The sequence below is a fragment of the Thermobia domestica genome, chromosome 3 (assembly GCF_964235325.1).
Source record: "Thermobia domestica chromosome 3, izTheDome1.hap1.1, whole genome shotgun sequence".
Lineage (NCBI taxonomy): Eukaryota > Metazoa > Arthropoda > Insecta > Zygentoma > Lepismatidae > Thermobia > Thermobia domestica.
The window spans coordinates 39,120,898-39,138,580 of NC_137456.1; the positions used below are offsets into that span (position 1 = coordinate 39,120,898).

The 17,683-nt window shown below is 35.6% G+C and overlaps 1 protein-coding gene across 2 annotated transcripts in view; it reads left to right on the forward strand.

Moving 5' to 3' along the window:
- Pka-R1 (protein kinase, cAMP-dependent, regulatory subunit type 1) overlaps positions 1-17,683 on the forward strand; it is a 311,550-nt gene that overhangs the window by 12,019 nt on the left and 281,848 nt on the right. Inside the window, exon 1 of one of the 2 annotated variants that reach the window (XM_081750680.1) lies at positions 8,829-8,989. The exons of the other annotated variant lie outside the window; for it this stretch is intronic. Within the exon in view, the coding sequence (XP_081606806.1) occupies positions 8,978-8,989 (12 nt within the window). The 5' untranslated portion in view covers positions 8,829-8,977. Of the gene's footprint in view, positions 1-8,828; positions 8,990-17,683 lie in introns of those variants that run through there. 2 annotated transcript variants of the gene reach the window in all.

A 17,683-nucleotide genomic window follows, 5' to 3' on the forward strand; every position in this document is an offset into this window, starting at 1 on the left:
ACTTAAGTTATGAGAAAGGAACGTCGCTGGGTCAAGTTCCACGTATGGATACTCTGTGTCTTAATCTTGTATCAAAGGATATGACCACAGTTTTTCGTGGAATGTTGTTTCAAAATGTTAGTGAATGTATATACTTGTTTCCTAAAGATGTTGAGAAGATTATTAAAGAATTTCGTATGTACATACTATTTACTGTACGGTTGTGGTGGAAATATGATACGACATTTCTGCGGAATATTTTGTTACCGTAGCAAGGCAAGTATAAACTGGGTGACGTCGTGATGAGTAAAAGCAACAAAAACTTGTTTTTTATGCCAGTAGCAGAGGTTTTCATTTCATTCGAATGAGAATAATTTGATTTTATCTATCTCGAACCTCCTTTCCATTGTGCGGTATGAATCGTTTGCATTACTAGATCCGTTTGTGCATGGGAGTGATGGGATTTTAGTGCTTTAATCGTAAAACAGAAAAGATGGTAAAGCTGTGTGTGAATTGGGCTTATAAACTGTAGCCATCTGTGAAGAGAATGATGATATGCATCGGGCATGTAAATTGTGTTCTGTCCTTTAATCCGTGATCGTTATTGAGCGTTCTCATATAAAATTCCACCGTCAGTGGAGGTTGTAAAAACGAATAGGCATTCAACTCGATTGTATGGTGATTGATTATTTAATAGTCAGTATCATCATCAACAGGCGGACTTCTGCCATTCGAGTTAACCGACATTTTTCTGTATCTGTCATTCCATGTCTGTTCTGCGATTGTGAAATTTATCCGATATTAATGAAACTTTGTATGTATTTTCCTCTAACCTTACAAAGTAAATCTTTATTGTTTAGGGTTGAAAGTCGTCAAGAATGAGAGGGTAAAATGCACCCCATGTTGGAAGTTTGCATCACCGCCCGCTGGAGTCACGATTATGCGGGGTAGGATAAAGGAGACGGTGACAATAAGCAATGAAGGAAATGGTGGAATAAAAAGCGGAAGGAAAACGGAGAACCCACGCTCACGGTGTTTGTCCACCACAAAGTTTACTTAGCGCGAGCTGGGATCGAACTTTTTCTATTATATTACTACACATTTGATCAAACAATATGTATTTCTCAAACTCAAGGGAGGGGACAATTATACTCTTCTGTCCTGCCCAAATGACGCCAACTGGAACATTTGCTTGCAATTACTGACAAGAAATGAATAACAGTCCTTTCTGTCAGTAGTTTTTAGAGCTCTGCGCCCGCATTAGAGACTTTGGGAAGCACAAAACCTACTACCATGATTAACAATTTCCATTGAATTCACAAGGAGTGTCTTCCTAGGTTGATGTGATATGCAGCCTTTGAAGAAGGGAAAGAAGGGAAGAATATAGTACATCACACACCCGTTTAGATAAGATTTTTTGGAGGAGAAGGGTGAGTTGGGTTGAATACCGGAAGTAATTAATTGATGAGAAGTGTATTTCGGCGCAAGAGTTTGTTCCTAAGTTGGACTTGAACTTTTTGTAACATTTTCTATGCTTCGAATTGTACAAAGAACATTATTTTATAACTTATTCTTTTCCTTATTGCTATTCAGTTTATAAGCGCAGTAAAGCCATACCGAAAGGAAAATCAGATATTGTACACATTAAAGAAATAAACTCGAAAATAAATTTTAGTGCAATTTTATCCTGGGGTAACGAGAGAAGAGCTCTGAACCATGGGCGACGATCCGGGGGGAGGGGAGGGCAAAGCTCATATGGACCTCTCTATTGCATTTATGAATATACAATATTTGGCATAATTTGAGTGCAATTTATCTTAAAATCTTCAAATGTATGCCTCCTGCATCTGAATGCCCCCCCCCCCCTAAATTGACAGAGAAATCGGCTCCCTTGCTCTGAACCTCCCATTTTCTTCGATACCACCATTTTGTATGATGACATTCCGTCACGTGGAACAATTTTTATCATATCGAGTTCAACTGCGAAAGGTATGGAGTGAAATTTCACTGATTTATAACTTTTGGGTGTTATTGCACGACATTTTGAATGGTGCTTTTTGCATATGAATCTGGCATTCGCTTTCAGGAATTCAGTATGAGTGAATGACTTGCAAATGCATTTGATCATTTTGAAAAAGCTTTCGTAAAACCCTAACCTAGAACCAGTTATATATATACAAGGGCGCCCATTAGGGGGGCAAGGTGGGGCGCTCATCCCCCCCTTGAAAAAATTGTACTTCGAAATATCGAAAACTCAATTGAATTTTTAGAATAGTTACAACAAAATTTGAAACTATATTTGAAATGTCGCTTATACTTGCCCTCACTTGGAAACCACAACCATATAAAATATTTTTTGTGTTCGCCTTCGTATGCTTTTTCTTAGAAACTTACAAATCCTCGCACATAACAGTTGCTTCTTACTCATTTACGTTTTTTTTTTGTTTTTTTTTTTTTTGTTTTTTTCAAAACACTAATTTACTATTTTGTCCCAGGAATAAAGTTTAAACTGCTACTGATGCATATCAAGGAATTATAAAATGATGATTTGGTGTTCTTATCGTTAATGTTTGTAAAATACCGTAATCCTAATTTCATAGAAAAATGTAGCACCAATGCATTTTATGTATTATTATTTAGCAGGAATTGCGTGAGTCTGGTGAGAGTAGGGTGATTACAGAAGGAAGATTTCTTCCAATGCTTTTCCCGGGGGAAGCGTTCCTATTTATAATATATATAAATTTACTGAATCTCCATTATGGCTGTGTGGATAGTGTGACCCAAGTTTGATTCCCGACGGTAGTTTGTGTGCTTTGGCTTCCACGTTAAGCTGTAGGTCCAAATCTCACATAGCGTCACTGCTAAAAGATGCGGTACACTCAAAATCAGATTTTAAAAAATAATTAACGAATTAAAATTTAAAATTAACCATATGAAAATATAATTGATTTAATTTCAAATTAACAATTTTAATTGATTTATGATTAATTTTTTACCAGGTTAATTATAAGTCGTTCTGAATTCTACAGAAGCTCAGTTTTGTAGTAGGCCTAAATGTTACATTAAAACGTACGAGACGTTTCACCTGCAGTATTTGAGATTCTAATCTCGGATAAATAAAATATGATAGACAAAGATTTGACGGATGTATCCTTTGTTCATCGTATGAGCGTAGGCGAATAAAAAAAAAAAAAAAGTTTCAACAGTAATGATAGTACCTCTATAGAAGATCTCTGAACGCCCAAGTACTTTAATGTTTCTCATATACGTATGTGCTCAGTTGTGTATCCTTTGATTTGAATATGTAAATATGTTTGAAGGTTTGTAGAAGATCTTAAAAGTATTGCCTTTTGAAAAGCCTCGCGTGTAGTATTATTTGTGAGCGAGCTAGAATACTTGTTTGCAGAGCCTGAAAAATTGCGACGCCGTACTTATCTAAATTGTAGTACATGTAAGAAAGAAGAAAAAGTAAAAGTGAATCATTGTGTTTGAATTTGACAAAGAGGACTGTTTTTGGAAATGGATGAAAAATATAGGTTTACAAACGTTATGTGGGCAGAGATAATTATTTCCTGTATTGTCTGTTATCTTGAAAGTTTCGTTAAAAAAAAAAAAAAAAAAAAAATGGGCAGGGTACAATAATGTGTATGCTAATTGCATTGTGTAGGTAGCTCATACAGATCATTAAGAAAGACATGCTGTCTTAAGGCTCGACAAGGAGAGACGTAGGACTTAACGACCTTGATGTTTTGAGGAATATCTCCCAACTCATTAGCACTCACTGTGACCATATTCTTCGATTGCTTAGGAAAATAAACGTGCTTACGTTTCAATAGAGCAAGGACCATGTTGTTTACTTTTGCCAGTAATAAGCATAAGTTTTCTCCAAGTATATTGGTACGGAACCGTAAAGATAGAAAAGTGCAGCTCTGTTGACTTAAGAGTTTATTTGGTTCTAATCTGTTGGTGTATGTGAGATGTCTACCTATGTATGGGCTGGATGTTATTCATTTACCAGAATATCGAGCACGATTTTACCACCTGGTATAGTTAGTCATCTAGACGTATTCTAAAAATGCCTTGAAGTGAAGGATCTATATTACTGAAAGTAGTTGTTGTACCCAAGCCTTCGGCCCGCCGTATACTATAGATCAAAATCGTGAAAATGAAAAAAAAAAAAAAAAAAACACTCAGGTTTACGTCCCACATTATGCCGGCTGGGTTGAAGAAGACTGTGATGATGAGTAATGAATGCAATGATGGAATGAATAAAACGGAGGAAACGGGAGAACCCCGAGAAAACCACCATACACGATGTTTACCCACCACAAGTCCACTTGGCGTGAGCTGGGATCGAACCCCATGCACCAGAGGTGAATGCGCTACTACTGAGCCACTGCGGCTTCCAGATCAAAATCGTGTTTAATTAAAAACTCGAGTCGTTTACATATAACAAATTTGTCCACCAACCATCCCGAACTTCATACCATATTTTTATGCAGTCATTCAAACTTTATTGTACAGAACAGTCCCTCAGGCGATGTCTGTCCCCGCAGCCCTTTACTATTAGGAATTAACGTGGTATACCGAAACGTTTTGTTCGTTATAAGGAATTCTTTTGCTGACCTTATGTTTGTATAATCAACATTACAAACTCCTTAAGCAACGGTTGTGTAACATTCCAGGAAAGCGTGACGCACAAACTCTTATGTTTCCCTTGTGTATATAGGGAAAGAAACTTAAGTAGGGAGAAAAATAACATTGTTCAGCAATAATAACAGTTCATTGGTTAAAAAATTAGAATTTGTCTTTGATAAATGCTGCTTCAAAATTTAATAGATTGGACTAATCATTTCCAACTGGTAATTTATTTGGTTATATACATGAAACTTAAAGATAAATTGGCAGATTACTGCGAATACTTAAATATATGTTGTAATAAAATACGCATTATGCATGATATTCTTGTAGCCTTATTATTAATCATCATTGATATCTCATTCTTTAAATGTGAGCCCACTGCAGCGTAGTATAGTTCTATAGTAAAAAAAACTCTGAATCATGTCTTTCCTTTACTACCTATCTCATCTCCGTATTGTTTGGCATCGTCCTTTAGTTTTAACATCTTGGAGTGTCGGTTAAAAGACAGATGGCAAAGCAGAGTAAGAAGGTAATGGAAGGAGTTGGCGAAATGGGGATAGTAGTAGGACCTGAGAGAATCCCGAGGACATTTGAGGACACAAAATTGTTTCGACTCAGGATCCTCACTAGTGCTGTCTACAAGACGAAAGTCGAAAAGTGCAGTTTCAAATTTGACACTAGTTCACCCAAGTCTTAGACCCCAAACACTATTTTATTATTATCCGGTGCTTGGGGTCCCTGGTTCGATCCTAGCTCGCGCTGTGTGGACTTTGTGGTGGACAAACATCGTGCTCGTGGGTTTTCTCGGGGTTCTCCCGTTTCCTCCCACTTTCTTCATTCCACCATTTCACTCATCTCTCATTATCATCGTCTCCTTTAGCCTAACCGGCATAACCGTGGGACGTAAAACTTAAAGATTTCATTTCATTTACTATTTCATTGTTACATGATTCATACTTTAAAAACTAGTGGTGGGCACAAAGACTGGTTTCGGTTTTCATCGAATCCAGTTATCGGTTCCCGGATCCGATTTCGGTTTTCTTCAAAACCGGTTCCAGTTTTTCCAAAATTTGTTCTATTTCTGACCAGAATAGTGTTTCGTTGTTGCCGGAAACCGATTCCGTTTCCACAGAAATAGTTTTGTGTTTTCCGAAAGTTGTCACCGAAACCGGTGAAAACCGAACTGGTTTTGAAGAAAACCAAATTGTCGGTTTTTCGGGTTTCGCATTTTCTACAAACTGGTTTCCGGTTTTTAAAAATAAAAACCGCCTTTGCCCATCCCTAGTAAAAACTATAAATTCATAAAGTGATTGTACGACCACAATGAACAGCATTTATTAACGTTTAAAGATACGCTAGTCATTACACGATATACCAATAATAAATACGTGGTATTCCAATAATAAATAGAGCTCCTTCGTGGCTAAGCGGGGAGCGTACGCACCTTTGGCGTGGGAGACCTGGGTTCGGTTCCCGGCGGGAGCTCATGTGGCTCGGATTCCACATTAATCAATAGGTCTACGTCTCACATAGCCTAGCTGCTGAAAGGGACGCTAAACTAAAATCAACTCAATTCAACAACTCCAATAATAAATATAGTTTATATAGTTTAAATGATGTTTATCATACCCTTCTTAAACTTGGTTGTATCAGATTATTCATAAATCTTTCGTGACGCGGATGGATCAATCAATAACTTCTAGATGAAATTAAGAAAAAAGTCAGTCATACATTTACAAAGCAAGACGAGAAAAAATTCGAAATGAGACGAGAAATATTTTCGGAAATTGAAACAAAAATCTCTGCAGAAATTCACATGAAACGAGAAATTTCTCGTTTCGGTTCGCCTCGTCGCGTGGGCAACACTAATATTTACATCTTAGGTGAACAAGTTACCATTGAGCCATCATCCTCTTTAGGGACCATATTTTGAGTTATTGATACTTCAAGAATTTTGTCAAATAACAATATTTCATTTACTTCATTACTTTGCAGGGTTCGAGAGGCCTTCATCCATATCTTGGGGTCTTTTTTACGACGTTGATATGGACAGAGGTATTACAATTTTGAATGTGTCTCTGGAAGAATTGATCTATATCGTATGCTCGCTATGTGCAGTCTCTTCCTCCCTCTCCATTTTTTCAAATGAAATGAAATCAGAGGATTTGCTTCTTATTGGATTGCAGAAAATGAGTTAAAATTGCCGCAAATTAGGTAGTAATGTTGCCATACGGTGCTCTCTTCTAATGTCATGCTAGTCAGCATGGGAGCGAATGAATCTTCGGTTGCTATGGTGATTTCATGTTAAGAAGAAAATCTCATTTGCTGGTAGATGTCACTGAAACATGTAGCATAAAATAAAAGGATTTTATGTTTGTCGACTACGATTCTTGCTTTTATACTAGATGTTGGAGGGATAGTCTTACTGTGGGATATTGTTCAAGTGTTGGGCAACTTGTTTTCGAGCAGTTTTGTTTCAGGATTATGTATTATACAGAAGTTTCAGTTTTCGTTGATTTATTCCATTTGTTTTTGGAGGCGTAAAAATGTATTTTAGTGGCTAATACTTTTATTATTATTATTATTATTATTATTATTATTATTATTATTATTATTATTATTATTATTATTATTATTATTATTATTATTATTATTATTATTATTAATCAGATTGTTCATCTACCAGGAATTAAGTCTTGCGTAAATTTTTATTGAGCCTGTCAGGGTACGTAGGATGCAGTAGAGGGTTTCTTCTAGGGATGGCCATTTCCGGAAAAAGAGTTTTCCGGTTTCCGGAAATAACATTTTCCGTTTTTCCGGAAAATTTTCCGTTTCCTATTTTCCGGAAAATTTTCCGTTTCTGATTTTCCGGAAAATTTTCCGTTTCTGATTTTCCGGAAAATTTTCCGTTTCCGATTTTTCGGAAAATTTTTCGTTTTCGTTTTTCCGGAAAATTTTCGTTATCGATTTTCCGGAAAATTTTCCGTCTTCCGATTTTCCGGAAAAAATTCCGATTCCGTTTTTCCGGAAAATTTTCCGTCTTCCGTTTTCAAGTTTACGGTTTCAAAAGAAAATATTTTCCGTTTTTCCGGAAAATGTGGCCATTTCTAGTTTCTTCCAGAAGACTACGGATTAGAAGTACAATGCATATTATTAGTATTGAATTGAAATTAAATTCAACGTTTAACGTCCTACAATTATGCCCTTCAAACCAGATGAAATTCGATTATGGAAGAATTGGTGGAATGAGAATGTGCGAGGAAACAGAACCTCCCCGAGAAAAACCACTGATACGATGTTATCCATCAGAACCTCACATGGCCTGAGAACGAATCGGGGACCCTTTATACCATAGGTGACCTGTCTACCACTGAGCCACCGTGCGTCTTATGATTTCTAAATGTCAGTCTCAATTGTGAGCGATAATTTTCCTATTTTTAAAATTATGTTATGATTTTTCCTATGATTCTTTCAAATGTAAATACTTAGTTTTGTCGCATTATATCTTCGAGATATGTGAAGTGTGGACAGTTAAACATCGGGTGTGAAGCTCCTACCTGGAGTCTAAGCTGGGTCTTTATGTCAAAGGCGGAAATTTTAACTATTTGGCAACAAGGGAACCCTAGAAGTATTTAAAAATCATTAATGTATTATTTACCTCAAATTTACAAATCAAACTCCAATAAATGTATCATATTATATATCTTGGATTTCGTAATATCAGTGTTGTCTGAAGGTTCTACCTTAGTCTCAATACCGAAATTACCGGAAATTGACGTAGTGACTGTTATTTTTTACGAATGTTCTTTCAAGGGATAATATCCCCAAACTGGGGGACTAAAACTGTATTTGATAATAAGAAGTTAGTTTCCTTTTGAGACACACACACATGAACAGAGAATAAGTTCTTATTGAGTTATTGTATGTAACTTGTTCTCCATTTGCCCTTCTAATATCGCAGTGAGTTCGTCGACTGGTATCTCATGAGATGTGATGATTTCTAGAGATAGGTGAGGAAATATTTGAAGAAAGATTGTCAGTGAAGTATTCCGGACAGAGATTGGCCGAGAGTTTGGTCATATGACCTTCGGAATAGCAAAAGGTTGAAATGGGTGGGAGTGGCACTACATTCTACACGTGCCTACCCACTTGCGGTGGTCTTCTCCAACTTAATCTACTACATTACATTATTATTTACTCGGAAGAAGATACAAAATACATGTGTTGCATCGTGCATGTGTGCGCAGTATCCGTGATTAATTTGTGAAAGAAACATTCAGTCCTTATCTCGGTTCAAGAGAAAGATAGTGATAATTTATATTTGTTACTGGCTTAGTGAAAGAGTTCAAGCGTAAGAATGCATATAGAGGTTAGTGTGATTTGTGTGTGTGTGTGTGTGTGTGATGACATTAAGTTGTTAATTACTTTTGTCTGTGTCAATCAATTTTCAATTTCAACTATGAAATCATTTTCAGTGGAAACAGTAAGAAAAGGAAGGAAGTCGGTTATGTCCTATACTTAACGGTAGCATTCTAGATTTGTTTGGCTGAACCGAGCAAATAGGAAAAACAGAATATCCAGTCTTGGAATCCTGACTCGAAACTTTCGATTTCAAGGGAAGATTATTGACCGTTGTTACGTACACCAGGATGTAACTTTTTTTTCTTTCTTTCAAATGCGAAATAAAATCCTATTTAACTGCAATAAATGCAAAAAGCTTTTTTTAAAAAATCAAAAGTATATCTTCATTGTCAGTAAAGTGAAATATTATTTATCCCAGGTTTATGCCCTGTAGGCTAAGGGAGACTGATGGTTGGTGAACGTGAATGATTATGAAAGTGTATTTGCTAGTGGACATTAATAGGATACATATAACATACATGAATAATAGGTATTCAGCGGTGTACCCTGTTAACAATAGAATTCCGAGCAAAGTAGCTCAAGTGGTAGAGCGTTGGCTTCGCATTCGGAAGGTCGCGGGTTCGATTCCTGCTGCCGACCATCCTGACTGGGGTTTTCCTCAGTCCTACCAGGCAAATGGCGGGATGGTATCTACTAAACAGGCTCTGGCCGAGAACTTTCCAAATCCTATCCATTGTTGTTAGATGTCCAGTATAAAGTGGCCTCTGAGCTGTATCTGGTGATTGTTAAATAAATATATAATCCAGAAGTGGGTGATTTTACATATTTATTTTGATTATGAGAGGAATTCATGAAATGAGGATGTGGAAGAAAACGATAGAACCCTCGAGGAAACCTACGGACGCAATGTTTACTAATTCACACGTCCTAAGATTTAATTGGGGACGTCTCTCATAAGAGATGAGCACTCCATCACGCAGCCTCCGTGCCTGCAATAATAATAATAATAATAATAATAATAATAATAATAATAATAATAATAATAATAATAATAATAATAATAATGTATGCATTCAAATACAAATTTAAAATGCGTATTATTATTATTATTATTATTATTATTATTATTATTATTATTATTATCGATGGTAAATGCAAAAATACATTGTTTTAAGATCGTTCTGGATTGTTTGGCAATGATATTTTTTGGAATTCAGTTTTGATTGTTGTGGAAAGAAGTAGAAAATAAATAAATGGCTCAAAGAACATGAGTTACTCTACTTAATTCTTCTTAGACCAACAGATCAGATGGCGTTTGATCAATCACGAGAAATCATGGGTAGGATGGAGCTTGTTAATTTAGGTAATAGCATAATTACATTCATCACCCGCCTTGATGCACATACGATGTATGAATAGACATGTAAGCATGGCAGCGCATAAGAATTGAAGATGTTAGAAAGAGAAAGAGTGATTGTTCTGATGTGGTCGATAATCATAAGTGAATAGTGCAAAAGTGGCTGTTTTGGATATATCGGAACTAATATTGACGCGGAGGGTGGTTTAATGTTATGCACTAGGACAGGGATTTTGCATAACAAAACAAATAGAGCATTCGTGCACCATTTAATACGTTTTCTAACTTACTTCGGAAGTTATATAATGGTGCTTAATAATGATCAAACATTAGTGTAAATGAATATTAAACGGCAGTGCACTAAGTTGACATATGTTCTTGTAAGTATCCAAAATGTTACAGTTCGTATTTTGTACTCACCGTTCAAGTTTTTTGTGAGGAGGTAGTTATGATGAAATGATTGTGAATCAGTCTTCGCGAGAAACAAGATTGAATTTATGAACATGTAAGGCATTAACTCCCTACTACCATCGTTATTATCTACCTTCATACTTACTATCATTGAGTCAAATTTGATTTCAATTCGTATATATTTATCTATGTAGCAAATAAACATTATTTTAAGATGTACATTTTACTTCATTGACAAGTTTACTTGTGTTACACTTCAGTAAAATAGGAGAGTATTTAGATAGTTAATAAATAATTACTAGATACCTTGTTTGAGTGGTAACGGTCACTGACACTGAAACGCTAGAAATCAAACTTAATCTTAGGATAATATCTAAGGGTTAGGGCTGTTTAGGCTTAAAAACCGGAAACCTTCTTTACGTACACCTCTGATAATAGTGTAAGTTTACAAGTTTTTATAAAGTAGTCATTCTATGAAGTACTGGGCATTGTTGCTGGCGTTGGAGACGATGACTAGCACACATTGCCTCTCAGTTAATTCGAATTAATGGGTTCATTAAATTCTAAAATTTCACGACACACCTTTCCCTGTGGACTACATTACACGCGAGTGATTCGTGACACACTGATTAATTAATTAGTGTATATTTCTTGTGTTACTATCACTAAGCTTCTTGCAAAGGTACGAAGTATTGCAAGCTCGTAGATCAAAGTTATTATTATTATTATTTACGTTTCGGCCTGGAAATGTTTCTTCTGTGTTTTTCGATCTTCAGTTTTCTCTTTTAACTCCCAATATTTTCTTCTATTTTTCAAATCATCCATCAGTTTTGTGTTCTTCCTACTCCTCGCTTTCCCTCTATGGCAGTATGAAAAATAGAATTTCGTCGCAAGATGTGTCCAATGCAATTGGTCTTCTTACGAAGGATGCTTGCTAAAGTGTCTTCTTCTCTCCTTCTTATTTTAAGACATCTTCATTTATAACTCTCTGTGTTAATTTTTATCTTCTCCATCTTCCTACAACATCACATTATGAAGCGCTGTAAGCATTTCTTCTATAATTTCCGTAATGTCTAAGTCTCTAAATCATACGGTCCAATACTCCATTTATAGCACTTCGATCAGTTTCTTCTTCAGTACCATATTAAGCGTGCTAGTTAAGAGTGACCTTTTCTTGTTGAACCTCCTTGGCTACGCCAGTCCTTGACCTGATCTCTATGCTACAGTAAGCGTATCTCATCAAAGTTACCTTTTTCTATCCTGACCCGTAAGGACGTGTTTCCAGATGATGTTCTCAGAGCTTTGGATTTTTCAACGTTGATTTCCATTCCGTATTGTTTCCTGTGTCAACTATGTTGTCCATCAGCTCCTCTAGTTCATTGGTTCTAGCTATAATAACCATGTCATCCGCATACCTGACCATCGTAGTGATCTGACCTCCAATTTTGAAATCTCCATCTCCCATTAATGCTTCATTCATTAAACATTCACTATAAATGTTGAATAATTGGGACTTCATACTACTTGTCTGACTCCTTTTCCAATCTCTTCACTATTGATTTATCCTTGGTTCAAGCGTAACTTCACTTATTGTCCTATGTACAGGTTGCTAATGAGTCAGCGGTCTCTCCAGTTGAAATCCGATTTCTTTAAGTATTTTACAGACGTTGGGTCCAGTTGATCCAGTCTGAAGCTTTTCGCGAGTCGATAAAGTTTTTTTTTTTTTCTTTTCTTTTCTTAAATACGTATTCGTCACCACCAGTCATTTGCCAACAGAAGTCGATAAGCATTTGACGCCGTGTGTTCTACCTAATTCAGATGGTCCCAGCACTTTATTCGCAGTTCCTTCTCGAACTACAGTGTTGAAATTTCCCATTATTTTGACGTTGACTTTACCTTTTCCCTCCTGATACAATATGTCACAAATCTCATCAGATATTACTTCTGCTTCATTGTCATCATGATCGGTTATTGGCATATACACTTTATCATAATATCCACTGTTTTTGCACTTAGCTTTGCAAACATCAAGTGGTTACTGTAACGTTCCACTTTGGTTACACTTTTTGCTATTTTGTTTCTCATTCCTATCGCGACGCTGTTTGCCTTTTCCTGACCAGGCCTATTTCTGTTTAACTGAATTTGAAGGTGTCATTGTTGTAGCCCATTCTGTTTTAATACTTGAACATCTTACGGTCAAGTGCCCAAATATCGTCCCCCATTATATTTTTCGGGTTTTTGGCAAGGTAGTTGGGAGAAAATTTGTTTTTGTATCACCTATAGTTAGTACAAACATTTCTCTTAGACAAGTGTTAAACTCAATGTGAAAAAACTAGATTTACTTAAATTATTAATAAAAAATGAAAAAAAAAATGCAAAATTACAATTTTTTAAAAAAATATGTCCAAATACCGTCCCCCTATGTTTTCTTAACATTAGAAGCATATTGAGATGAAAAACAATAAAATAAAACAAAAATCGTTTATTTAGTTTTGTAGAAGTCATATTTTGCGAACACATACAATGATGCTTCAATTTAATAAGCGAACTAAAGTCTGAATACTTTTGTATTGAGAATATGAAGAAAAAATGACAAAGTTCTGTTTAAAATAATATTAATTTTGGTGCCATGTTTATAATAGAGATTTAGAATCACATTTATCCATACACACAGATATCACAGATAAATCTTTTACGTTCTTTAAATGAAGAACACGCTTCGTGACACCACACAAGATACTTAATGCATCTAATCCACTTTGTTGCTACCTTATCCTGTAAAAAGAGCTTTCCACACATTGGGCAGGTTGCGTCATTGTAGCTGTCTTCCTCATCGGTGGAAACATTGCACTGTTGTAGCATCTGTGTCACTTTCACTTGAAGAGCTTGACGAAAGTCTTCTCATCCTTTGTTGGGGCCAGTATTCTTCTTCGAAGTTTTTCTTTGCTTCTGTGTTCCAGATGTAGATGGCCTAGCAGCAGTAGATGGTTGTTCCTGCGTTTCTTGAAAATGACGTTTCCTACGCAATGTAGACTGAACGCTGCTTTATTGGATTGATTCATGTTTCTTTTTATTTTTATCTGATTCCATGATTGTTCCTTTGTGCGGTGAACCAGTGACCAACAATGCAGCTCCAAGCCTTTTCGACGTTGAGGGAATGATCACTGGGACTGACGTAATAGCTTCGGGATGATGATTTCAGGCATGTTGAGAAGCACATGTTTGTCAGTGTTCGAATGAAGTTCTGGCCTGCTTGCTGTTTCCTCCACAACTATTTCTTGATGGTCTCTTGCCTTGAGAAATGCAACACAAGGTTTCTCAATCTCATCAGAAAGAATAGTTTTTCGTCCCAATTTTCTTTTAACAAATTGCTCAGCCGTTTGTTCCGATTTAACGTAATCTTTAACAGTAGCTCGGGGAACTTGAAACACTTTAGATGCCTGTTTGTAGCTGGGAATCGTAGGATCCCTTACAGCCTTATTAGCAACAATCACATCCTCTTTTTTCAACTTCTTGCGGTTCCCCATCTGAAAAATGCAAGAACATCATATGGGTCCTAATATCGTCCCCAGGACGGTGTTCGGAACATAATAGGGGGACGGAATTTAGGCATTCGTATACTTAACATGACGGCATTTTCCCTGACAATGACCACCACTACTATGTATTCGTGGTTTCTAACTTACATATAATACTATAATCTACAGAGAATCAATAACTGATAGAAAACAGCATACCTTGAGTGAAGCTGTCAACGTGTAAAGTTGCTATCAAAAATTGTTTTCGGATTCACTAAAATGATAAAACACTACAATTACAGCCGTTGACGTTTCCCGCTTTTCACAGCACACACCCAGGTAATGGCGTTGTGACTCATATGTTGTACTGACTTTCACTTGGCAGCAGCACCTTCTACCGAAGATAGTGGGGGACGGATTTAGGCACGGGGACGGATATCGGGCACTTGACTTCATATTTTCATCGAGCTTTTTCAGTTGGTTGTAAAGTTGCAGTACCAAATTGTCATTGATAATGGATCGGGCACTCAAGTCCCGGCTAGAGAGTCTCATTATTTAGTACCCGTTTATAGGACAGAATCACTCGAGAAGGAGAATTCATGTTATACTGTGTAATGCAAAAAAGCTCACATGGGAAATTTCAATTGCAAGAAATTATTTATTTTGTAATATATAAGGAGGGGAAGCCAAATATTCCGCCTCAGGCTCGAGCCTATTCAGCCTAGACGATAATCCGGAACTGGATGAACTATTATTATTTTTAATTGATTTCAAAATAAACTATTTCGTATAATTGATAAGCATCATGACTCTGTAATGGAACGCTCAGGTGTGGTGCATGGGGTCCGAGGTTCGATCCATTCCATGTGAATTCGTGGAAGACAGCACTATGTTCCGAGTTCTCCCAAACCATCTCTTTTTCGTCCTCTAACCATTTCATCAAGTACCTGGAAGCATAGGCGGCCATACAGTGGGTACAACTGCATCCAGATTAACTGTAGTTTTCAATTTTCTTGTAATTTTGAATATCCATTCTTTACTGAGCTTGTGTTCGTGTTGCTCCATCTTGTTGCTTTCTATCGAAAAGTCGATTTTTATAAGCATATATTTTTAAGATTTCATTAAAGAATTTAAAGCTATGGTTCCATAATTGTTATTCTTAAGTCAGTTACTATGTCAATGTATGCAGTTTCTTTAAAATATTTGCATAGATATTTATTACAATCATATTACTATTTTTTATTTACTCTATCTAATCTGTCTCCAATCTGCATCCACATTTCCAAAAATCTGCGTTCGTTACTGCCTGATATATCTGTTTTACCGGTCGCCTGAATTCAATATGGCAGGCACGATGAATTACCATAAACCAAGGAAAAGATAGAAAGCTATTTTTTGTTTTAGTATAAAATCTTGCTTACATTTTGTTCGCCACTCGAGAAAATTTTAGCGTGAGCTTCAGGAAGTTCATTTTACAAAATTAAAGTCATAAACGCATTAGTTTAGGTTTAACATTATTATTCATAGGAGTTCTTTCTTTGCTGTTACATCGTGTGAAAATTTTTGAAATAGGAAATTCGTGAACAACGTTCTAGACTAAACAACGTGAATCTCTTTTGAATTTTAGCAGCCTTAATAAATTACATTTAGTTATAATGAAGTTCTAGTTTGTTCATAAATTTTACATGATTATTTTGATTCCACCAAACCTACTACATTTTCAAAAAAGTTATTGCTAACTTTTTACTAAAATATTTTGGTTGTTGAACGTTAATCAAATAGCTATATAAACAATTTGTTGGAACTAGAAAATCTACAGCGTCCACTGATTTGCACTCTTTCTTCCCCATCAAATGACAAATTTTCTTGTTTTTATTATTCTTGAATTTTTTCGGAATGTTCTCTTCAGAATGCAGCTATGTAGTAAAAAGTTAGCAATTATTATTATGGAGAAACAAAGATGAAGTATTTTCAAAGAGTCAAAATTTCCCAGGCAAAAAAAAATCTTTTTTTTTTTAAATAATTTTTTTTTCTGAGAATGCAGCAATTATTATTATTATTATTATTATTATTATTATTATTATTATTATTATTATTATTATTATTATTATTATTATTATTATTATTATTATTGTGTACAATATATAATATTAAAGCGGTGTCTATGAACAAAAAACTTCAGATCCAAATTGAAAGTGACTATGTTTGTGACTCTTAATCTCTTGAACCACCCTACCGGTCTCGATCAAATTTTTGACGTAGATGCAATTCTGGCCTTTAGTGTTTTTAGCTATTCATTTTGACGGTAGAACTTAGGGGAAGGAGGAATTATAAAAAAAAAATATATATATATAAATAAAACTTAATAACTCTTGAACCAAACGATCAATCTCGATCAAATTTTCAACATAGATGACGTTCGTGTCTGAGATGGATTTTACCATTTCCCTTTGACGGAACAACGTAGAGGATGGGGAGATATACAAAAATCAATAAATATAAAAATAAAAGTGACCATGTTCGTGAGTTAATAACTCTTCAATCACCCGATCAATCTGTCAAATTTTGAACGTAGATGAAGTTCGAACCTGGGAAGTTTTATTATTATTATTATTATTATTATTATTATTATTATTATTATTATTATTATTATTATTTCATTTTGATGGTAGAATTTAGGGGATGGGAGTAGAGTAGGGTAAATATATGAAAATGAATAAAACTTAAGAACTCTTGAACCACCCGACCGATCTCGATCAAACTTTCAGCATATATAAGGTTCGGACCTGGGATGTTTTCGTCTTTTTACTTTGACGGCAGAATGTAGGGGAGGGGAAGAGGGACATATATGTAAACAAAAATAAAAGTGATTGTCTTTGTGACTTCATCACGCTTAAACCACCTGACCGATCTCGATCAAATTTTCAACATAGATGACGTTCGAGCCTATAAAGTTTTTTTTTTTTTTTAATTTCACTTTGACGGTAGAACCTAGAGGAGGGGGAGGGGGAAGGGTAGATTAATATCTAAAAATAAATAGAACTGAACTCTTGAACCATCCAACCGATCTCGATCAAATTTTCAACATACATGACAGTCGGGCCTGGGATAATTTTTATCATGCCGTGCCCCGCAACATGAGGAGGGGAGAGAAATATATAAAAATCACCGAAAATGATTAATATCAAAGAGCACTGTAGTAATAGTAAAAACGAAATATATTACTATTTTTCCTTAATTTTACCCAGCGAAATCGGGGTGCGTGTTAAATTCGAGTAATTATCGAGAAATTCTTAATTAAAGATATTATTAACGTGTTATTGAAACTACTTTGCTAGCCATAAATATTTTAAATGTTGTATCATATTCAATCATTCAGACAATAGTGTCCTGTGCTTGCACAGGACTTGCGGGT